The sequence below is a fragment of the Zootoca vivipara genome, chromosome 7 (genome assembly GCF_963506605.1).
Source record: "Zootoca vivipara chromosome 7, rZooViv1.1, whole genome shotgun sequence".
NCBI lineage: Eukaryota > Metazoa > Chordata > Lepidosauria > Squamata > Lacertidae > Zootoca > Zootoca vivipara.
This window is the reverse complement of record NC_083282.1, coordinates 50,216,381-50,235,495: the sequence shown is the minus strand read 5'-3', so window position 1 is coordinate 50,235,495 and position 19,115 is coordinate 50,216,381. Positions and strand designations below refer to the sequence as shown.

Genomic DNA, 19,115 nt, shown 5'->3' with positions numbered 1-19,115 from the left:
ACCATGAAATAGATCTCTGTTATCGGTTGTGCCATCTGACAAAGGACTAATCTTGGTGTGAAACAATAGATATCTTTGTATTACATACTTCCTTTGTCTGCAGAGGGCACTTTGGCAAACATTTACTTATATAGAACAAAGAATTGCAATTATATGATGAAGGGCAATGCGGAAATATCTTAGATAAGTAAGAACTAAATCAGCAGTACTTCTCGCATCTATCTGTTTGTCTTCCTGTGATGGGAGGACGTATGAGGACAATAATTTCACTTCCTAGCTTTTTTCCTTTTTTACTGAAGACGTTAATAAACAGAGACAGCCAGCATTGTTTGTGCTGTGATATATTGTTAAAACTGGGTAGAAGCTGGGCAGCATCCAGCAGGGACTCCTGCAAATGTCACAAACCAGTGCTAGCGATACTTGGGCATTGCAGTCGAGACCAGGGATAGAGGCAGGCAGGCATTTCCCAAAGCATCTTCCCTGGACGGTTTTGGCTGCCTTTCCAGAGATGCTAATAGCAGACCTGTTCTCTTGGCTTCTGCCTGCAGGGGTTCCAATCCCAGGATTGGGGACATCATCCAGAAGGTAGCCCCTTTCCTGAAGATGTATAGCGAATACGTGAAGAACTTTGACAAGGCAGTCGAGCTGATCACCACCTGGTCCGAAAAGTCCTTGTCATTCCAGGAACTCATCTCAAGCATTCAGGTGAAAATTATTTTGCTATTATTTCATAAAATGTTTATACTGCTTGTTTGCGGTTGGGGAACACATTGAAGTGGTTTACAAAAATAATGAAAGAACGTCATTCTCAATTAAAAAACAGTTAAAAAACAATTTGAAACCTTCAAAACACAATTAAAATCAATGATAAGTCAGAACCCCCCCCCAATAAAAACACATGTCAAAATTCTATATATCTGGACAGGCTCCCTTGAACAATTTTATTTTTTTATTTATTAAACATATACATATAAGAAAAACATTTTTAGCAGGCTCTGACAATAGGCAGGGAGTTTTGAAGTGTGGGTTCTGAAAGATCAATTCCTTACAAATGCAGAGTGAGTATTATGTGATATCTGCAGTAGTCCCAGTTCTGCAGACTGGAGCAGTCAAGAGGGTATATATGGAGTCAGATGACCTTCCATGTAAACTGGTCTCAAGCTGTTAATACTAAAAGTAACACCTTGAACTTGGTCTTGTAGAAATGGTCTCAGAGCTTATCGCACAGTAACCTCCCCCCCCCCTTTCAGGGTAGCTTCTATCATGGAGGCCATCCACGCCATGGCTATGTACATGTATATATGTAGGCATTTTCTTCTCCTTGAGAACATACTGGAAGGACACTGCCTTCTCCATCCAGACTAGCCTTTCTTCACCCATTTTGCCTAGCCTGGTGACTAATGTCTTCTACACCAATCTTTAGCCAGCTGCTCCCAGCTGGGATAATAGGCTCTGTAGTTCTTTCTGTGCTTCTTGGTGAGCCCTGTACCCCGGGTCTCAAAAGATTGCGTTGGTCCCATGTCTCACATTCTCCCTGAGACATTAGACTCCTTCTGCTGCAGTGGCTGGGAATTTCTTGCTTCCAGAGGACCTCAAACATTCCATCGCTGTGCTGTAGAAAGACTTGAACCAAAGCATTTAATTTCTTCCATCTGTTACACCACCAAGACATGATCGACAAGCCTTCACCCAGCTGGTGCCCTCCAGATGTTTGGCTTACAACTCCCATCAGCCTCAACGAGCCCAGGGGTTGATGGGAGGTGTAGTCCAAAACATTAGGAAAGCACCGTGTCGGTGAAGGTTGTGGTAGATGGTCATCTTGGTTTGTGAAGTGGTGAGGCCAGCCAAGTATCTGTAGTTTAATGTTTATACATTCATGTCTATGATGCCTTCTGCTTTCTCTTTCTGCTATTGTTACTATCCTGAGCAGAGACGGGAGATCTCAGCCAACTTAACCTTGCAGCATCACATGCTGGAGCCAGTACAGCGAATCCCTAGATACGAACTCCTTCTGAAGGATTACATACGAAAGTTACCTCCAGAGGCACCGGACAGAGAGGATGCACAGAGTAAGAGCTCGTAATCTGGGGAACTGGGTTTGCGTCCCCACTCCTCCACATGCAGCTGCTGGGTGACCTTGGGCTAGTCACACTTCTCTGAAGTCTCTCAGCCCCACTCACCTCACAGAGTGTTTGTTGTGGGAGAGGAAGGGAAAGGAGAATGTTAGCTGCTTTGAGAATCCTTCAGGTAGTGATAAAGAGGGATATCAAATCCAAACTCCTCCTCCTCCTCCTCCTCCTCCTCCTCCTCCTCCTCCTCCTCCTCCTCCTCCACTTCCTCCTCCTCCTCCTCCTCCTCCTCCTCCTCCTCCTCCTCCTCTGTCATTGTGGGCAAAGAAGAAAGTTGACAGAGGAGTTGTTTTGTTGGAGGAGAATGTCCTTTAGCAGTGACACACACGTACCTACTAGCTGAGCGATTCTAAGGCTTTCATACCAGGGTTGATTTGAAATTCCCCTGCTAGGCTTGTGCCTCCCTTCTCCTGTTCAGTGCCATGCAACTGCTAGAACCTTGGGAAAGTTACAGGTAGGTAGCCGTGTTGGTCTGACGTAGTCGAAACAAAAAAGAAAAAATCCTTCCAGTAGCACCTTAGAGACCAACCAAGTTTGTCATTGGTATGAGCTTTTGTGTGGAGATCAGGCAATGAGCTTACTGCATGCATTCCATTCAGGGCTAGACTTCCGTTGCTTTAAGAACTACAAAGATAGAAGGTCCATCAATGTGTCACTGACATCATTGTTTCAAAAACTCCCTGCAGCTCCTAAATATGATCCTGGTTCACTATATCTTTTTTATTACGTATGCATATATACGTGTAATTACTTTTACGTTCCCTCTATATATGTAAGCAAGGAGAACAATCATCCAGTTAAAACAAAATTAAAAAATTCCTTCCAGCAGCACCAACTAGAGACCAACTAAGTTTGTCATTGGTATGTAGCTGAAGAAGTGTGCATGCACATGAAAGCTCATACCAATGGCAAACTTAGTTGGTCTCTAAGGTGCTGCTGGAAGGAATTTTTTTTTTTTGTTTCGACTACGTCAGACCAACACGGCTACCTACCTGTAACTAGAATCATCCAGTTAATTCATGCATCATATATCATATATCAAAAGGGGCTGATGATATTTATGCAATCGATTCAATTCAATATTCAAAAACCTGATCACGCCTAGGCTATGGGTTACCCAGGATCTCTCCATCTTCACATTTCCTTATTTAGATTTATTCTTCTTGTTGTTGTTGTTGTTTAGTCGTTTAGTCGTGTCCGACTCTTCGTGACCCCATGGACCATAGCACGCCAGGCACTCCTGTCTTGCACTGCCTCCCGCAGTTTGGTCAAACTCATGTTCGTAGCTTCGAGAACACTGTCCAACCATCTTGTCCTCTGACGTCCCCTTCTCCTAGTGCCCTCAATCTTTCCTAACATCAGGGTCTTTTCCAAGGATTCTTCTCTTCTCATGAGGTGGCCAAAGTATTGGAGCCTCAGCTTCACGATCTGTCCTTCCAGGGAGCACTCAGGGCTGATTTCCTTAAGAATGGATAGGTTTGATCTTCTTGCAGTCCATGGGACTCTCAACAGTCTCCTCCAGCACCATAATTCAAAAGCATCAATTCTTCGGCGATCAGCCTTCTTTATGGTCCAGCTCTCACTTCCATACATCACTACTGGGAAAACCATAGCTTTAACTATACGGACCTTTGTCGGCAAGGTGATGTCTCTGCTTTTTAAGATGCTGTCTAGGTTTGTCATTGCTTTCCTCCCAAGAAGCAGGCGTCTTTTAATTTCGTGACTGCTGTCACCATCTGCAGTGATCAAGGAGCCCAAGAAGGTAAAATCTCTCACTGCCTCCATTTCTTCCCCTTCTATTTGCCAGGAGGTGATGGGACCAGTGGCCATGATCTTGGTTTTTTTGATGTTGAGCTTCAGACCATATTTTGCGCTCTCCTCTTTCACCCTCATTAAAAGGTTCTTTAATTCCTCCTCGCTTTCTGCCATCAAGGTTGTGTCATCTGCATATCTGAGGTTGTTGATATTTCTTCCGGCAATCTTAATTCCGGCTTGGGATTCATCTAGTCCAGCCTTTCGCATGATGAATTCTGCATACAAGTTAAATAAGCAGGGAGACAATATACAACCTTGTCGTACTCCTTTCCCAATTTTGAACCACTCAGTTGTTCCATATCCAGTTCTAACTGTAGCTTCTTGTCCCACATAGAGATTTCTCAGGAGACAGATGAGGTGATCAGGCACTCCCATTTCTTTAAGAACTTGCCATAGTTTGCTGTGGTCGACACAGTCAAAGGCTTTTGCATAGTCAATGAAGCAGAAGTAGACGTTTTTCTGGAACTCTCTAGCTTTCTCCATAATCCAGCGCATGTTTGCTATTTGGTCTTTGGTTCCTCTGCCCTTTCGAAATCCAGCTTGCACTTCTGGGAGTTCTCGGTCCACATACTGCCTAAGCCTGCCTTGTAGAATTTTAAGCATAACCTTGCTAGCGTGTGAAATGAGCGCAATTGTGCGGTAGTTGGAGCATTCTTTGGCACTGCCCTTCTTTGGAATTGGGATGTAGACTGATCTTCTCCAATCCTCTGGCCATTGCTGAGTTTTCCAAACTTGCTGGCATATTGGGTGTAGCACCTTAACAGCATCATCTTTTAAAATTTTAAATAGTTCAGCTGGAATATCATCACTTCCACTGGCCTTGTTATTAGCAGTGCTTTCTAAGGCCCATTTGACTTCACTCTCCAAGATGTCTGGCTCAAGGTCAGCAACCACACTACCTGGGGTGTACGAAACCTCCATGTCTTTCTGGTATAATTCCTCTGTGTATTCTTGCCACCTCTTCTTGATGTCTTCTGCTTCTGTTAGGTCCTTACCACTTTTGTCCTTGATTATGGTAATCTTTGTATGAAATGTTCCTTTCATATCTCCAATTTTCTTGAACAGATCTCTGGTTTTCCCCATTCTATTGTTTTCCTCTATTTCTTTGCATTGCTCATTTAAGAAGACCCTCTTGTCTCTCCTTGCTGTTTTTTGGAAATCTGCATTCAGTTTCCTGTATCTTTCCCTATCTCCCTTGCATTTTGCTTGCCTCCTCTCCTCCGCTATTTGTAAGGCCTCGTTGGACAGCCATTTTGCTTTCTTGCATTTCCTTTTCCTTGGGATGGTTTTCGTTGCTGCCTCCTGTATAATGTTACGAGCCTCCATCCATAGTTCTTCAGGCACTCTGTCCACCAAATCTAAATCCTTAAACCTGTTCCTCACTTCCACTGTGTATTCATAAGGGATTTGATTCAGATTGTATCTTACTGGCCCAGTGGTTTTTCCTACTTTCTTCAGTTTAAGCTGGAATTTTGCTATAAGAAGCTGATGATCTGAGTTACAGTCAGCTCCAGGTCTTGTTTTTGCTGATTGTATAGAGCTTCTCCATCTTTGGCTGCAGAGAATATAATCAATCTGATTTCGATGCTGCCCATTTGGTGATATCCATGTGTAGAGTCGTCTCTTGTGTTGTTGGAAGAGAGTGTTTGTGATGACCAGCTTGTTCTCTTGACAGAACTCTATTAGCCTTTGCCCTGCTTCATTTTTAACTCCAAGGCCAAACTTGCCAGTTGTTCCTTTTATCTCTTGATTCCCTACTTTAGCATTCCAATCCCCTGTAATGAGAAGAACATCCTTCTTTGGTGTCATTTCTAGAAGGTGTTGTAGGTCTTCATAGAATTGGTCAATTTCACTTTCTTCAGCTCCGGTAGTTGGTGCATAAACTTGGATTACTGTGATGTTAAAAGGTCTGCCTTGGATTCGTATCGAGATCATTCTGTCATTTTTGAGATTGCATCCCATTACAGCTTTTGCCACTCTTTTGTTGACTATGAGGGCCACTCCATTTCTACTACAGGATTCTTGCCCACAGTAGTAGATATGATAGTCACCCGAACTGAATTCGCTCATTCCCTTCCATTTTAGTTCACTGATGCCCAGGATGTCGATATTTATTCTTGTCATCTCATTTTTGACCACATCCAGCTTACCTCCATTCATGGTTCTTACATTCCAGGTTCCTATGCAATATTTTTCTTTACAGCATCGGACTTTCCTTTCGCTTCCAGGCATATCCGCAACTGAGCGTCCTTTCGGCTTTGGCCCAGCCGCTTCATCAGCTCTGAATCTACTTGTACTTGTCCTCCGCTCTTCCTCAGTAGCATGTTGGACGCCTTCCGACCTGAGGGGCTCATCTTCCAGCGTCATAACTTTTATATGCCTGTTGTCTTTGTCCATGGAGTTTTCTTGGCAGGGATACTGGAGTGGCTTGCCAGTTCCTTCTCCAGGTGGATCACGTTTAGTCAAAACTCTCCACTATGACCTGTCCATCTTGGGTGGCCCTGCATGGCATAGCTCATAGCTTCTCTGAGTTATTCAAGCCCCTTCGCCACGACAAGGCATTGATCCATGAAGGGGATTCTTAGCACATATTAAAATATCAGTCCGTGGCACCAATATAATTTTATCATGGGGGCTGTGTGCACAAGGGGAAATACTCAAAGGCACACACAGGGCCGTCTCAAGCAGGTCGGGCGCCCTGGCGCTGAGGCACGGAGATCGCTCCAGTGCCCCCACCCTCACAGCGCGCAGCACGGCTTCTGCGCGGCTTCGGCGTGAGCGCTCCCCCTGCCGCCCTGGCGCCCTGGCGCCCCGCGCCACCGGGACCTTACCTAGAGCCGGGCCTGGGCACACAGAGCACTCCTCCAGTGCTGCCACAGCAAGGAATATAGGTGTGCAAAGGGGTTGTGTGAGATAGCCCTGAGAGTTTAATGTTTCTCTGGTGTTTTTGCAGAAGCTTTGGAAATGATTTTCACTGCAGCTAAACACTCCAATGCTGCCATTGCAGAAATGGTGAGTGCACTGACCTCATGCAAGTGACTTGCAGCCAGAGACCTTTGCAACGGAGCTGTTTGGTCCGGGTCTTGTTCATCTTAATTCTGATGGTCCTGCAGGAACGACTCCAGAACCTTTGGGAGGTGTATCACAGGCTGGGGCTTGAAGACGACATTGTGGACCCTTCCAACGAGCTGATAAAAGAGGGACCCATTCAGAAAATCTCATTCCGGCACAACAACACAACAGAGAAATACCTGTTTTTGGTGAGAGATTAATCAGGTTGGGGGGATGGCAGGAAGGGAAGAGAGCAATCTGTGTTCTTTTGCACAACTCAGAGAAGTTGTGCAGCTGTTTGGATAAAAGAAAGAAAGAAAGATATATATAGGAGCTTGGAAAGATAAGTAAAGGGACCCCTGACCATTAGGTCCAGTCGTGACCGACTATGGGGTTGCGGTGCTCATCTTGCATTATTATTATTATTTTTAATATATTTTTTATTAATCGTTTTGTCGACAAACATACAAAATATAAAATACAGATACAAAAAACATCAAGATACAAAATACAACAATACAAAAATCAAACAACATATAACAGAAAAATATATCATTTCTCATCCATTTTGATATTCATTGTCTTCAGGCTTCCCCAATTCCCTACTATCTGATTTTCATTTTTATAAACTTCTATAGCAGTTTCTAAATCATCTTTCTTACCCATCATGTAATCCCTTTACCACTTCAAAATTAATTCATCTTCATATCATCAACCCTAATTTCTAACTTTCAATCTTCTATTATCTCCCTAATGCCTTAACCTCTTTATTTTCCTGGATATTCAAACTCTAATTATCAAATACCTTCCCTATATACATTTTAAATTTCTTCCAATCTTTTAAAACTTTGTCATTTGTCTGGTCCCGGAGTCTTCCTGTCAATTCTGCCAATTCCATATAGTCCATCATTTTCATTTGCCATTCCTGCATCGAAGGCAAGTCCTCTTTTTTCCAATATTTTGCTATTAAAATCCTAGCAGCTGTGGTGGCATACATAAACAAATTAACATCGTCCTTGGGAATTTCTTCCCCAATTATTCCAAGCAAAAAGGCTTCCGGTTTTTTCAAAAATGTGTTTTTAAACATCTTTTTCAATTCATTATAGATCATTTCCCAGAAGCCTTTTATCTTAGGGCATGTCCACCACATATGGTAGAATGAGCCAACATCCTGCTTACATTTCCAACATTTGTTGTCGCTTTTGTGGTACATTTTAGCTAACTTGACCAGCGTCAGATACCATCTATACATCATTTTCATCAAGTTTTCCTTCAACACCGTACAAGCCGTAAATTTCATACCCTTCTTCCACAATTTTTCCCACTCCGACATCATCACATTATGACCCAGATCCTTGGCCCATTCAATCATAACTGAGCTCATCTTGCATTATTGGCCGAGGGAGCCGACGTACAGCTTCCAGGTCATGTGGCCAGCATGACTAAGCTGCTTCAGGCGAACCAGAGCAGCACATGGAAACGCCGTTTACCTTCCCGCTGGAGCGATACCTATTTATCTACTTGCACTTTGATGTGCTTTCAAACTGCTAGGTTGGCAGGAGCAGGGACCGAGCAACGGGAGCTCACCCCGTCGCGGGGATTCGAACTGCTGAGCTTCTGATTGGCAAGCCCTAGGCTCTGTGGTTTGACCCACAGCGCCACCCGCGTCCCAATATGCAAGTTATGCCTACAGTGTATAAAGTGTACAGTGTATAGGGAAGGGCAAATAAGAAGAGCCTTGGCTCTGATTCCCTACAAAGAAAGGCTTAAAACTCCTGAGACTTTTTCATTTGGAATCAAAGGTGACTGAGACTGTGAGAGAGGCTTATAAAGCCTTATGCATATCCACATGGGAGTAAACCTCACTGGACGCAATGAGACTTGCTTCTGAGAGTAGGCATGCACTGGATTGCACTGAAAATTACGTGCAGTGTGGAGAAAATAGATTGGGAAGTTTCTCTCCTTCTCTCCTTATGCTGGAACCTGGGAAGACAGTCAGTCAATGAAACTGATTGGCATGAAAGCACTTCTTCACCCAAATAATTTTTGGAATTTGCTGCCTCAAGATGTGGTGGTGGACATTAGCTCAGATGAGCTGAAAAGGGAATGAGACAATTTCATGGAGGATAATTTACTCAGTGGCCACTAGTTGTGAGAAGTGAGGTTACAGGGAACCTGACTGAGAGCCTTCTCGGTAGTGGCGCCCGTCCTGTGGAACGCCCTCCCAGCAGATGTCAAGGCAATAAGTAACTATTTTACTTTTAGAAGACAACTGAAGGCGGCCCTGTTTAGGGAAGTTTTTAATGTTTAATGCTGTACTGTTTTAATATTTGGTTGGAAGCTGCCCAGAGTTGTAGTCATGGTGGCTATTTGAAACATCTAGGCTTAGAGGTGATATGTTCATGAATACCATCTGCTGGGGGACGGACGGACGACAACAGTGGAGTAGGACTATTGCCCTCCTGCCTCTGAAGTGCATAATCCAAATGATAATTGTATTCTGATTTTCAAGCAACCAGGGAGAATGTGAAGTGTGCCAGTAATAAATCCCGCCCCCCTGCAGTAGCCAAGTACCTCATTAGCTGATGGAAGTTGGTGTACAGAACATCTGGAGGACATGTAAAGGCTGGCAAAGCCCTATGTGATACATGCACTGGATTCTTTCTTCACCCATTGGTGGCAACAATTCCTTCTTCCCTTGTTCAGAGTGGTTCATATTCTGAAGTCTCTAGCCATCAGAGGGAGAGATTAACCGAGACAAACCATTATTATATTGGCTGGTTCATTTCACATTCGCTCTCTTCCTTTTGCCCTTCTTTGTCCAGACTTGATGTGCCCCCCTCTCACCAAGGCTTTATCCTTTCCCACCTCTTGTCTCTCTCAGTTCAATAACTTGCTGCTGTACTGTGTGCCAAAAGTCATCCAAGTGGGCGCAGCATTTCAGGTGCACAGCCGGATCGATGTGGAGGGCATGAAGGTCAGAGAATTTCATTGCAGGTTATTCCCTTTAATTATACTTGTGGGGTGGGGGGGTGGGGTGGCCCTGCCCCCATATTTTTCCACAGGGTGGCCACATCTGGAGAAACATAGAACAAAAATATAACAAGCAGAGCAGGAAGCAGAGTACAACCCCCCCCCGAAATACGCATATGTAGGAAAAAAATGATAAGGCGAGGAATGCAATGTGGTGCTAAGGAGATCACTGTCTCAGTGCAAGCATTTCTGCTTGCTTGATGGAACAATATTCCCTCTATTCTCCCTGCACCCTGTTCTGGCTGTTCTCCTGAACCCCCCTCAGCCAATTTGGGGGTGTTTGTGTGTGCAGGGAGGAAAGCTGCCTTGTGCTAGCAGACGTTTTTGAGTGGGCTTTCATCTGCAGGAACAGCTAGTTGAATCTGGCCCATGGTTTTATAAATGCTACCCGAGGAAGGGTATGGCATATATCTGAATATATTGGGACATTTAAATATTTACATGCTTCAGGTGAGCTGTCCCCATTTCCCGTCCCTGCCAAACTTTTGCATGTGGATTGGTTCAGGTGTTTGCTTGCTGCTCTCTTCCCTTTGATTTGTTGATTATTTACTTACTCAGTTTGTAGCCCACCCCTTCAACTTCCAAAAATTACCAGGACAGCTCACAGAACAATGCATGAAAAAAATAAAATTCACTGTTTGTGTGCGAAAATATCCAACACTTGCGTTACTCAGAGTAGACTCATTGAAATCCCAGGTTACTTAAGTGAGAGGAGCAGACCCCTTGAAAGACCCAAGTAACTAAAGTCCATTGATCTCAGTGGTACGGATGTAAATTGAATGTGACAGCAGCGGAAGCCATCAGAGAAACAGCAGCAGCACATCAATGCTAATTGTTTTACTTATCTGGACTTGCAGGTTCGGGAGCTGAATGATGTGCAGTTTCCTTATGCTTTCCTTGTATCGGGGAAGCAACGAACTCTAGAACTGCAAACCAGGTAGCTGATGTAGGAATGTTGTCCTTTCTGATTCTCACACAGGGTGATGAGAACTATTCTTCTCTAACAGGTGACTTCTCTTTCTACGCAGGTCCCAGGAAGAGATGAATGATTGGATAAAGGTAACCCATGCTTCTACCCTTTACCCTATGTCAAGGTCCTGCCCTGTGAGAAAGGCAAAGTGTTTGCCCTTTTAACAAAACCGATGAAATTGTAAATGATTATTAAAAGAACTTGCTGGGAGGAAAAAAGTAGGTAACGTTTGTTATGGGGACAGGGAGGAGGGGGAGATCTTAGCACCCCTTGACTGCCAGTTCCCCACTCCCATACTTCAGAAGCTTAGCTGCCAAGTAACCCGTTTTTCGCGGGAAACCCCCAGATTTTAATCCTGGAATTCCCCCGGATTTCCTACCTGCCAGGGAGCCTCCATTTTGGGTGCCACTCTGACCATATGTGGGCACCGGAAATAGGGCAGAGCGGCACCGGAAGTCACTTCTACGCATGCCCGGTGGCCATCTTGGTGGTGGCTGCATGGCGGCGGCCATCTTGTCTTGTCACCAAGATGGCCACCGGGCATGCGTAGAAGTGACTTCCGGTGCTGCTCTGCCCGATTTCCGGTGCCCACACATGGTAAGAGTGGCCCCGGAAGTTGTGTAGAAGCAACTTCCGGTGCCACGCCGCTGCTGATCCCGCATTTTTCAGCGGGAGACTTGGCAGGTACGTTCAGAAGTGAGTGGGGCAGATGTGGGTTCAACCTGCCACTTTCATGTGGGGCTTGAGCCTCAGAGCTTTCTTTCAACTTCTGCTTTTCTTCTCCAGGCCTTTGAGTCTGCCATTGACAAGAAGGAGAAAAGGAGTGGGACCTTCAAGGTGGCAATCCAAGGGCCGGAAGCCGAGATGCAAGATTTAAGTGTAATCCTCCTGACTGTACTCACTCATGGAATTATAGAATCATAGAACTGCAGAGGTGTCCAACCCTGTGCAATCCAGGAACCCACAGATAAAGAATCCCTGGGAGATGGCTGTCCAAAACCTTCTGTGAAGGACAGTCCACTACCCTCTGAGGTGGTCCATTCCACTCCTCTATTCCTCCTCGTGTCTCCACCTCACTTCTAAAAGCATTTCCTGTATTATTTTAATTATTTCACAAAATGTACAGATCACTTAATAGAACAAAAGACCTCTAAGCAGCTTGCTTTATGAAGTCATTTAAAAATAAATAAAAGTAAAAATACAAAAAAGCACAAATATAAAAAGTTACATGAAAAATGTAAGATAAAATGGGTAATATTAACACTTTTGTCAAAAATGACATGCTAAAATGACATGCTAGGTAGGCTTGCTGGAATAAAAAAAGTTTTGAGCCAGTGCTAAAAGCAGTACTTGCCTGCCTAATAGGAAGACCATGAGTGAACATTCTGAAATCTGCAAAAGGCAAATGGAAAGTGTGTGATGATTGGAGGATAAGACAGAGGAGTGGAATGTGCAGGAAAGAGGTAATTGTACTTAACAAGGCTCTGGCAATGGTGCTAAGCAATATGGAAGAGGCGTCATACTTGTCTATGTCCTGGACCCTATGAGCTGTAGCCATAATTGCCTTCATTGCCAGAGAGTCCATCTCAATGGTTCTTTGATTATATATATACATAATATAATTTTTTATTTATACCCCACCCTCCCCGGGCAAGACCAGGCTCAGGGTGGCTAACACTGAATATAAATACAGTAAAAACATTAAAACAACAACAACAACAACAACAACAACAACAAAAGTTGATTAAAATATAAGTTAGAATACAGTTTAAAATGCAGCTTAAAATGCAGCCTCGTTTTAGTGGTAGCCTATAGATCAAATCCTATAGATCAATTCCAACCCCCTTCACACAGTGCATAGCTTAATTGTGGAATTCGCTCCCACAAGACGTAGTGATGTCCCCCAACCTGGATTGCTTTAAACGAGGATTAGACAAATTCTTGGAGGATAAGTCCTATCAATGACTACTAGCCACAATGGCTCTGTTCCACCTCCACTGTAGGAGGCAATATACCCCTAAATACTAGTTGCTGGGAATCATAAGTTGCCGAATGCACTGTTGCACTCAGGTTCTGCTTGCATTAGGTTGGATTTTGCTTCAGACAGCAGATCCACCCCTGCCATTATGCTGTTGCCAGCGCTGCTGACATTGACTTGCAGGCTTCCCATAGAACCTAGTTGGCCACTGGGAGAACAGGATGCTGGAATAGATCGCCCTTCGATCATATACACCAGGGCTCTTTGTGTTCTTATGGTCTGTTTTACCCCCAGCATTGCCAGTTTGATGAGCTGGGCAAGCGGGCTCCTCAGTGGATCAGGGACAAGCTGGTGACCATGTGCATGCGTTGCAAGGGCCCGTTCAATGCTATCACACGCAGAAGGCACCACTGCCGGGCCTGCGGCTATGTGAGTACACCTCCTCTGAGTTCCTTTGGGTAGGGCAACCACATGGAAGGGCCTTGGGACTCCATGTTGGTCTAGGGCCAGTCCAGAGAACTGATCCCAAGAGCGACCATGCTTGGTTCAGCTACATCTGGCTGCTGGTGGTGGTGGGGACAGATGCTGAACTCTTCCAGTTCTATGTTCAGCTTTGGTTCAGGTCTTGTTTAAAGAAGAATGGGCGTTTCCTCTGTGAATCTACCCTGCAGCAACCCTTTGGTTCCTCTCCTGGAGGCAGGTGGTGTGTGGCCGGTGCTCTGAGTACAAGGCCGAATTGCAATACGACAAGAGTGGGCCCAAACGTGTCTGCATGGAGTGCTACATCTTCCTGACGGGGCATTTGTTGCCTGACGAGCGGCAGGCAAGGCATAAAGGCATCCTGGAGGTGAGGAGGAAGCAGAGCTTAGACGTCTCCACCCTCTCCGTCTCAGTCAATTGCCTGCCCCATTTCTCGCCTTTCCTTCACTTCAGCCATGGTTGGGTCACCTGTGCTGGATTTCCCCCTTTCAGTCCATTCAGGTTGCACCGCTGTTCCTTATATTAGCCAAGTAAAGTAAGTAGGGGGAGATGCTTACACCTAGTGGAATGGGACAAAGCACTGGAGTGTCCTAGCAAATAATGGCTCCCTACAAGCACTTGCTCATTGCGCCCTACATATTTACTGCCAGAAATAGCATGGAACCTGGTTGCCACAGAAAAGGTGTGAAGTGGAGCTGAAAGGGACTCTGTGAGAGGGACTCTGTCCATGGTACTGAAGATTGAAAAACCAATAGACTACTAGACCTCCAGCTCCAGTTGACACAAGGCACTGAAGGTTTTCTATGTATTATTTATTTATTGCATTTATATCCCACCTTTTAATCCTTGGAGCTCAGTGTGGCTTACATAGTTCTCCCTCTCCTCCTTTATTCTCCACAACAAGCCTGTGAGGGAGGTTAGGCTGAGAGGGATTAGTGGTCAGAGGGAGAAGAGGAAACCGACTCGGAGGAGGAGGTGTCAGCAGCAGGAGAGGTGACAGGATTTAGTGAATGTGGAGAAGCCATGGCAGAGAGCAGTTCACACTCTGGTGCTGAAGCATATGCTGGAGGGAAGGTGGCCAAGAGGCAGAGTAGAGACAGGCTGCAACCATCTCCCCTTCCCACTTGTCTCCTAGAACTCTCAGAGAAACGAAATGGGCAGAGCAGAGGGTGGTTGTGTGCAGACACAGCCTGAGACTGCGGGGGAAAGACCCTGGAGAGGAGGAGTCCTAGTGGGCACAGGGAAGGTGGGGACCTTCAGTCCTTGCAACTGCTGCATCAGGGCAAGGCCTCCTAGAAAGGGTTGCTGAGACCACTAGGCCTGAGCTGTGGTTGTTTCCTTGAATAAAGAGTTTACTTCACTGGCCCAGGGTAAGTTATTGCTTTGTTGATGACCTACGCCTGACTCCAGCCCTGACAGGTAGTGCCTGGCCTAAGGTCACCCAGTGAGCTTCATGGCCAAGTGGGGAATCAAACCCTAGTCTCCCAGGTCCTAATCCAACACTCTAATCACTGCACCACCCTTACATCATGTCCCAGAAAGGAGTGAAAACAGCCATTCTCCCTGCCTGTTTTATCCATCGGTGCAACCAGGACCAGTGTGGAATTGACTCACATATAAAAAAACACTGTGGAAATGCTTTTCTTAAAAAAATGTTTTGAAAAACAAATTGAATTTTGCATAGCCCACTGTCACCATCTAGTGTCACATTTATATATTGCACTTTATACCACATTTAAAATGTTTTATCTGCAGCTGTGTAGCTGAGTCCCTGAACTGTTTGTTGTGTTCCATTCTGTAGTTCGCATTCTATAGACACAGGAGCCAGTAGGAGCCTCTGGGCTAAAGAGCATTAAGGGAATGGTGTGGTATTTTTGTTTAATTGGCAGAAAGAGTCTGCAGAAATATCGGGGCAGAGCCTGATGTGCAGTTTCCTGCAGCTGTTGGATAAGAACGGAAAGGGGAGCATGCGTGGCTGGTTTGTGATCCCACGAGATGACCCTCTTGTGCTGTACATTTACGCTGCACCCCAGGTATGTGTGGGCTTATTGAGAATTTGTTCTTGTGTGGAAGCTCAGATGGTTCAGAATGGGCATGGCTAACCTTTGGCCTTCCGGATGTTGCCAAACTACAACTCCCATCATCCCTGGCCATTGGCCATGCAGGCTGCATCTGATGGGAATGGGAGTCTAACAACACCTAGAGGGACCACACTGGTTCTCCATCCCTTGAGGATACTTAACTAGGGTTGCCAGACTCAATAGAGGACAGGACTTCCGTGCCTTTAATTGCCCTGCTCTCTTTTGAGTCTGGAAACCTTAAAGAGAAACCAGCAGACCCTTTGTTTAATTTCCAAGCAAAGGGTCTGCTGGTTTCTCTTTAAGGTTTCCAGATTCAAAAGAGAGCAGGGCAATTAAAGGCACAGAAGTCTTGTCCTCTATTGAGTCTGGCAAACCTATACTTAACTGCCAGGATATCCCAAGCTGCTGTTCTGAGTGCTCAATACACAGGCCCACCATAAACAGAAGCAGAGGCTCCCAACTCTTCCTCTGGCAATTCCTGATAGGAGAAACATTGAATGCAAAAATGGCTAGAGAGGAAAGGCTTAAGCAACCGCTTCCCCTGCTATTTCTCTGCTTAAATTACAGCGGCCTCTTGAGGCTGCCTTTGGTAAAAACCAAGAAATAACCACATTGGTGGGAAGATGCATGCAGCTGCATGCCATGAATAGTTTTAGTCCTTAAACATTGCAAAACCAGCTTGTGTTGACAACAACCCCTTTGTTAAACAGGGAGCAGCTCTGGGTTGGTTTTGTGGAGTCAGTTTGGAACATCTGGAATTGCTTCCTTTTGAGCCTCTCGTCCTCCCTCTCTTCCCACTTGCCTCCCAGGACGTCAAGGCTCACACTTCCATCCCACTGCTGGGCTACCAAGTCAAAGAGATGCCCCAGAACGACACCCGTCACATCTTCCAACTGGTGCAGTCCAAGCAGGTCTATACGTTGGTGGCGGAGACGGAGGAGCTGAAACAGCGGTGGATCAAGGCCATCACACACTCGGCTCGTGGGGAAGAGGAGGAAGACTCGTTTGATGAGCTGGAATGAATGGAGCCTTGCTGAGAGGCTGTTGCATATCTTGAGCCGCCATTTCAACGTCTGTAAAATGAAAACAGTATTTGGATTCTTTTTAAAAAACTATTTTTTTTCAGCTGTAACTTTCCAACCAGTTTTGTAAGTCACAGTATTACCGCCTAGCTCAGTTTTCCCTAGTTTGCTTATGAGCCTGTCACGTGGAATTGTGTCAAAAGCATCACTCAAGCCACACACAGTACATTGTTAGAACTGGAGACCTGCCAATATTTGCAGATGTGTCTTCCCATTCACATGCTCACTCACACACCTAAACATTGTTGCAAATGGGATTTCCTATATGCACCTAGGCTCCCACTAATTCCCTGTAACCTGGTCAGCAAAACTAACATCTTTCTAAGGATGCTGCCTTGTACCTCTTTATGCTGCAGAATCTATATGCTCCTTTCCATCTCTGCCACATAAAGAACAGCAGTCTCACCTGCAGATGCACTAAGAAAGCTTCCATTAGGCTGAGGGGGGAATGGGGACAGTGAGAGAAGCTTAGACTCCCCCAGCTTGTGTCTACCCACGAACGTAGGTGAGTTCTTAGGTCCATAAGAACAGAATGGCATAAGAGGAGCCCCGTCTCATCCAAAAGCTCATCTAGCCCAGCATCCTGTTCTCACAGTGACCAACCAGTCTCTCCCTCCCGTCTCCCAAAACACACACAGAAATGAAGAGGGCGGAGCAATGAGAGAAAAGATGACAAGGCCTTGAGCTGCTTGGGAAGAAATCGGGAGAGGAGCCTTAGAGAGTGGTCCTCACAACTGCCTCACTGGGGCAAGACCTACTGGGATGGGTTGCTGGGACCACTAGGGCTGAGCTGTTTTGTTTCTTTGAATAAAGTTAACTTCACCCACACCAGTGTTTTTTATTGCTGACCTGCTTTTCACGCCGGCTCCTGACAGACTGGAGCTACAACATGAAAAACATGATAAACTAAGCATTTCTCTGGGGCATGCCATACCCACAGCAGTGCCCCATCTGAGGAGTGCAGACAGGGCAATCCTCCCCCCCCCCCAATAATTGTTATTCATTTTCCAATATTCACAAAAATAAAATCACAAAAAACAAAACAAAAATAAAACATGAAAAAGAAAAACACAACAATTCTTACATTTTTTACTTAACATTGTTGACTTCCTCAATCCCCCCCCCCAAACTGGGTCCATTTTAAAATCTCAATTAAGCAATTTTCATTTTGTGTCTTAAATCTTTCAACACATTTTATCGTTGTTGTTTAGTCGTTTAGTCGTGTCCGACTCTTCGTGACCCTCATGGACCAGAGCACGCCAGGCACTCCTGTCTTGCACTGCCTCCCGCAGTTTGGTCAAACTCATGTTCGTAGCTTCGAGAACATTTTATCATTATGACAGGGCAATCCTTTATGTCACCTGGTCCCAAATTGTTTAAGGCTTTAACTTAAGGCTCAGTTAGCATATTGGAAGTCAGTGCAGCTTCCTCAGTGGGATACCACAGTCAACAATCTCGCCTCTGCTTTCTGCACCAGCTGCAGCTTCTGGGTTGGGCCTTAGAGAGTGTATTGTAGTCTTCTTCTTCTTTGGTGATCACTCATAGGTGAGTAAGATTGTCTTCCATGAACATGGTCTTAACAGTGAATCCATAAGTGACTGTGGAGGCCAATTCTGAATCCACACGTCCCTCCACAATGGCGACATAGGTTTCCAGGTGGGAGTTGATCACGGTGAGGGTTTGCCAAGCGTGCCTTCCTCTTAGCACATTTCTCCTTTTTGTCCTGAGTCTTAGCATCTTCAAAGCCCATGACACCTTTGGTAAAGGCTGTTCTCCCAATGCCAAGACCACAGTGGCCAAGCTATCTTTGTCCAGGAACTGTAGCTGTCTTACCAACCAAAGTGGATAAAAGTCACTCCTAGTCATCAAGGTTGCCTGTGCCTCAAGTGACAAAGATGGATCCAGGAGCACCTGCAGATTCAGCTAATTTGCCCTCAGCCAGCTCACCACAGCACCCAGAGACTGGTCCACAGCCTGCACAACTCCTCCAGATTCATATGTTGTAGTGAAATAGAACTGTGCGTCATCTAACACTTTGCTCCAACTCCCTTCATGACCACATGCTTCACATAGATATTAATAGCACAGTGTCTTGTGGCACGCCATAACACAGGTGCCAGGGACCTAAAGAGTGTCTCCCCATCACTGCTCCCTGAAATCGACTCAGCAGGTAGGACAACAGCCACTGTATGGCAATGCTCCTGACACCCACCTTGCAGAACCAGTCCTGGAAGACGCCCAGGTTGATGGCATTGAAAGCCACAGAGAAATCAAGCAGAAGAAACAAGGTTGCGCTCCCCTTATCCATCTCTTTATGAAGGCCATCTATTAGGACAGCCAAGGTCAATTTGGTTCTGAAGCAAGGTCTGAAGCCAAACTGATATGGGTCTGGATAATCAATTTCATCCAAGACCACCTACAGCTGCTGTGTCATGACCTTCTCAATAGCCTTCCCATATATATTAGTAATTGGTTGCTAACTATTGCAGATTAGTG

At 45.3% G+C, this 19,115-nt stretch overlaps 1 protein-coding gene across 1 annotated transcript in view; it reads left to right on the top strand.

Annotated features, from left to right (window-relative positions):
• Positions 1-17,506, top strand: part of FGD2 (FYVE, RhoGEF and PH domain containing 2) — a 28,444-nt gene extending 10,938 nt beyond the window's left edge. The window contains exons 5-16 of the mRNA XM_060277022.1: positions 549-705; positions 1,931-2,069; positions 6,898-6,956; positions 7,058-7,204; positions 9,880-9,972; positions 10,886-10,965; positions 11,057-11,087; positions 11,785-11,877; positions 13,271-13,405; positions 13,677-13,823; positions 15,346-15,489; positions 16,347-17,506. Of these exons, the coding sequence (XP_060133005.1) occupies positions 549-705; positions 1,931-2,069; positions 6,898-6,956; positions 7,058-7,204; positions 9,880-9,972; positions 10,886-10,965; positions 11,057-11,087; positions 11,785-11,877; positions 13,271-13,405; positions 13,677-13,823; positions 15,346-15,489; positions 16,347-16,559 (1,438 nt within the window). The 3' untranslated portion in view covers positions 16,560-17,506. The remainder of the gene's footprint in view (positions 1-548; positions 706-1,930; positions 2,070-6,897; positions 6,957-7,057; positions 7,205-9,879; positions 9,973-10,885; positions 10,966-11,056; positions 11,088-11,784; positions 11,878-13,270; positions 13,406-13,676; positions 13,824-15,345; positions 15,490-16,346) is intronic.
• Positions 17,507-19,115: the final 1,609 nt, after the last annotated feature.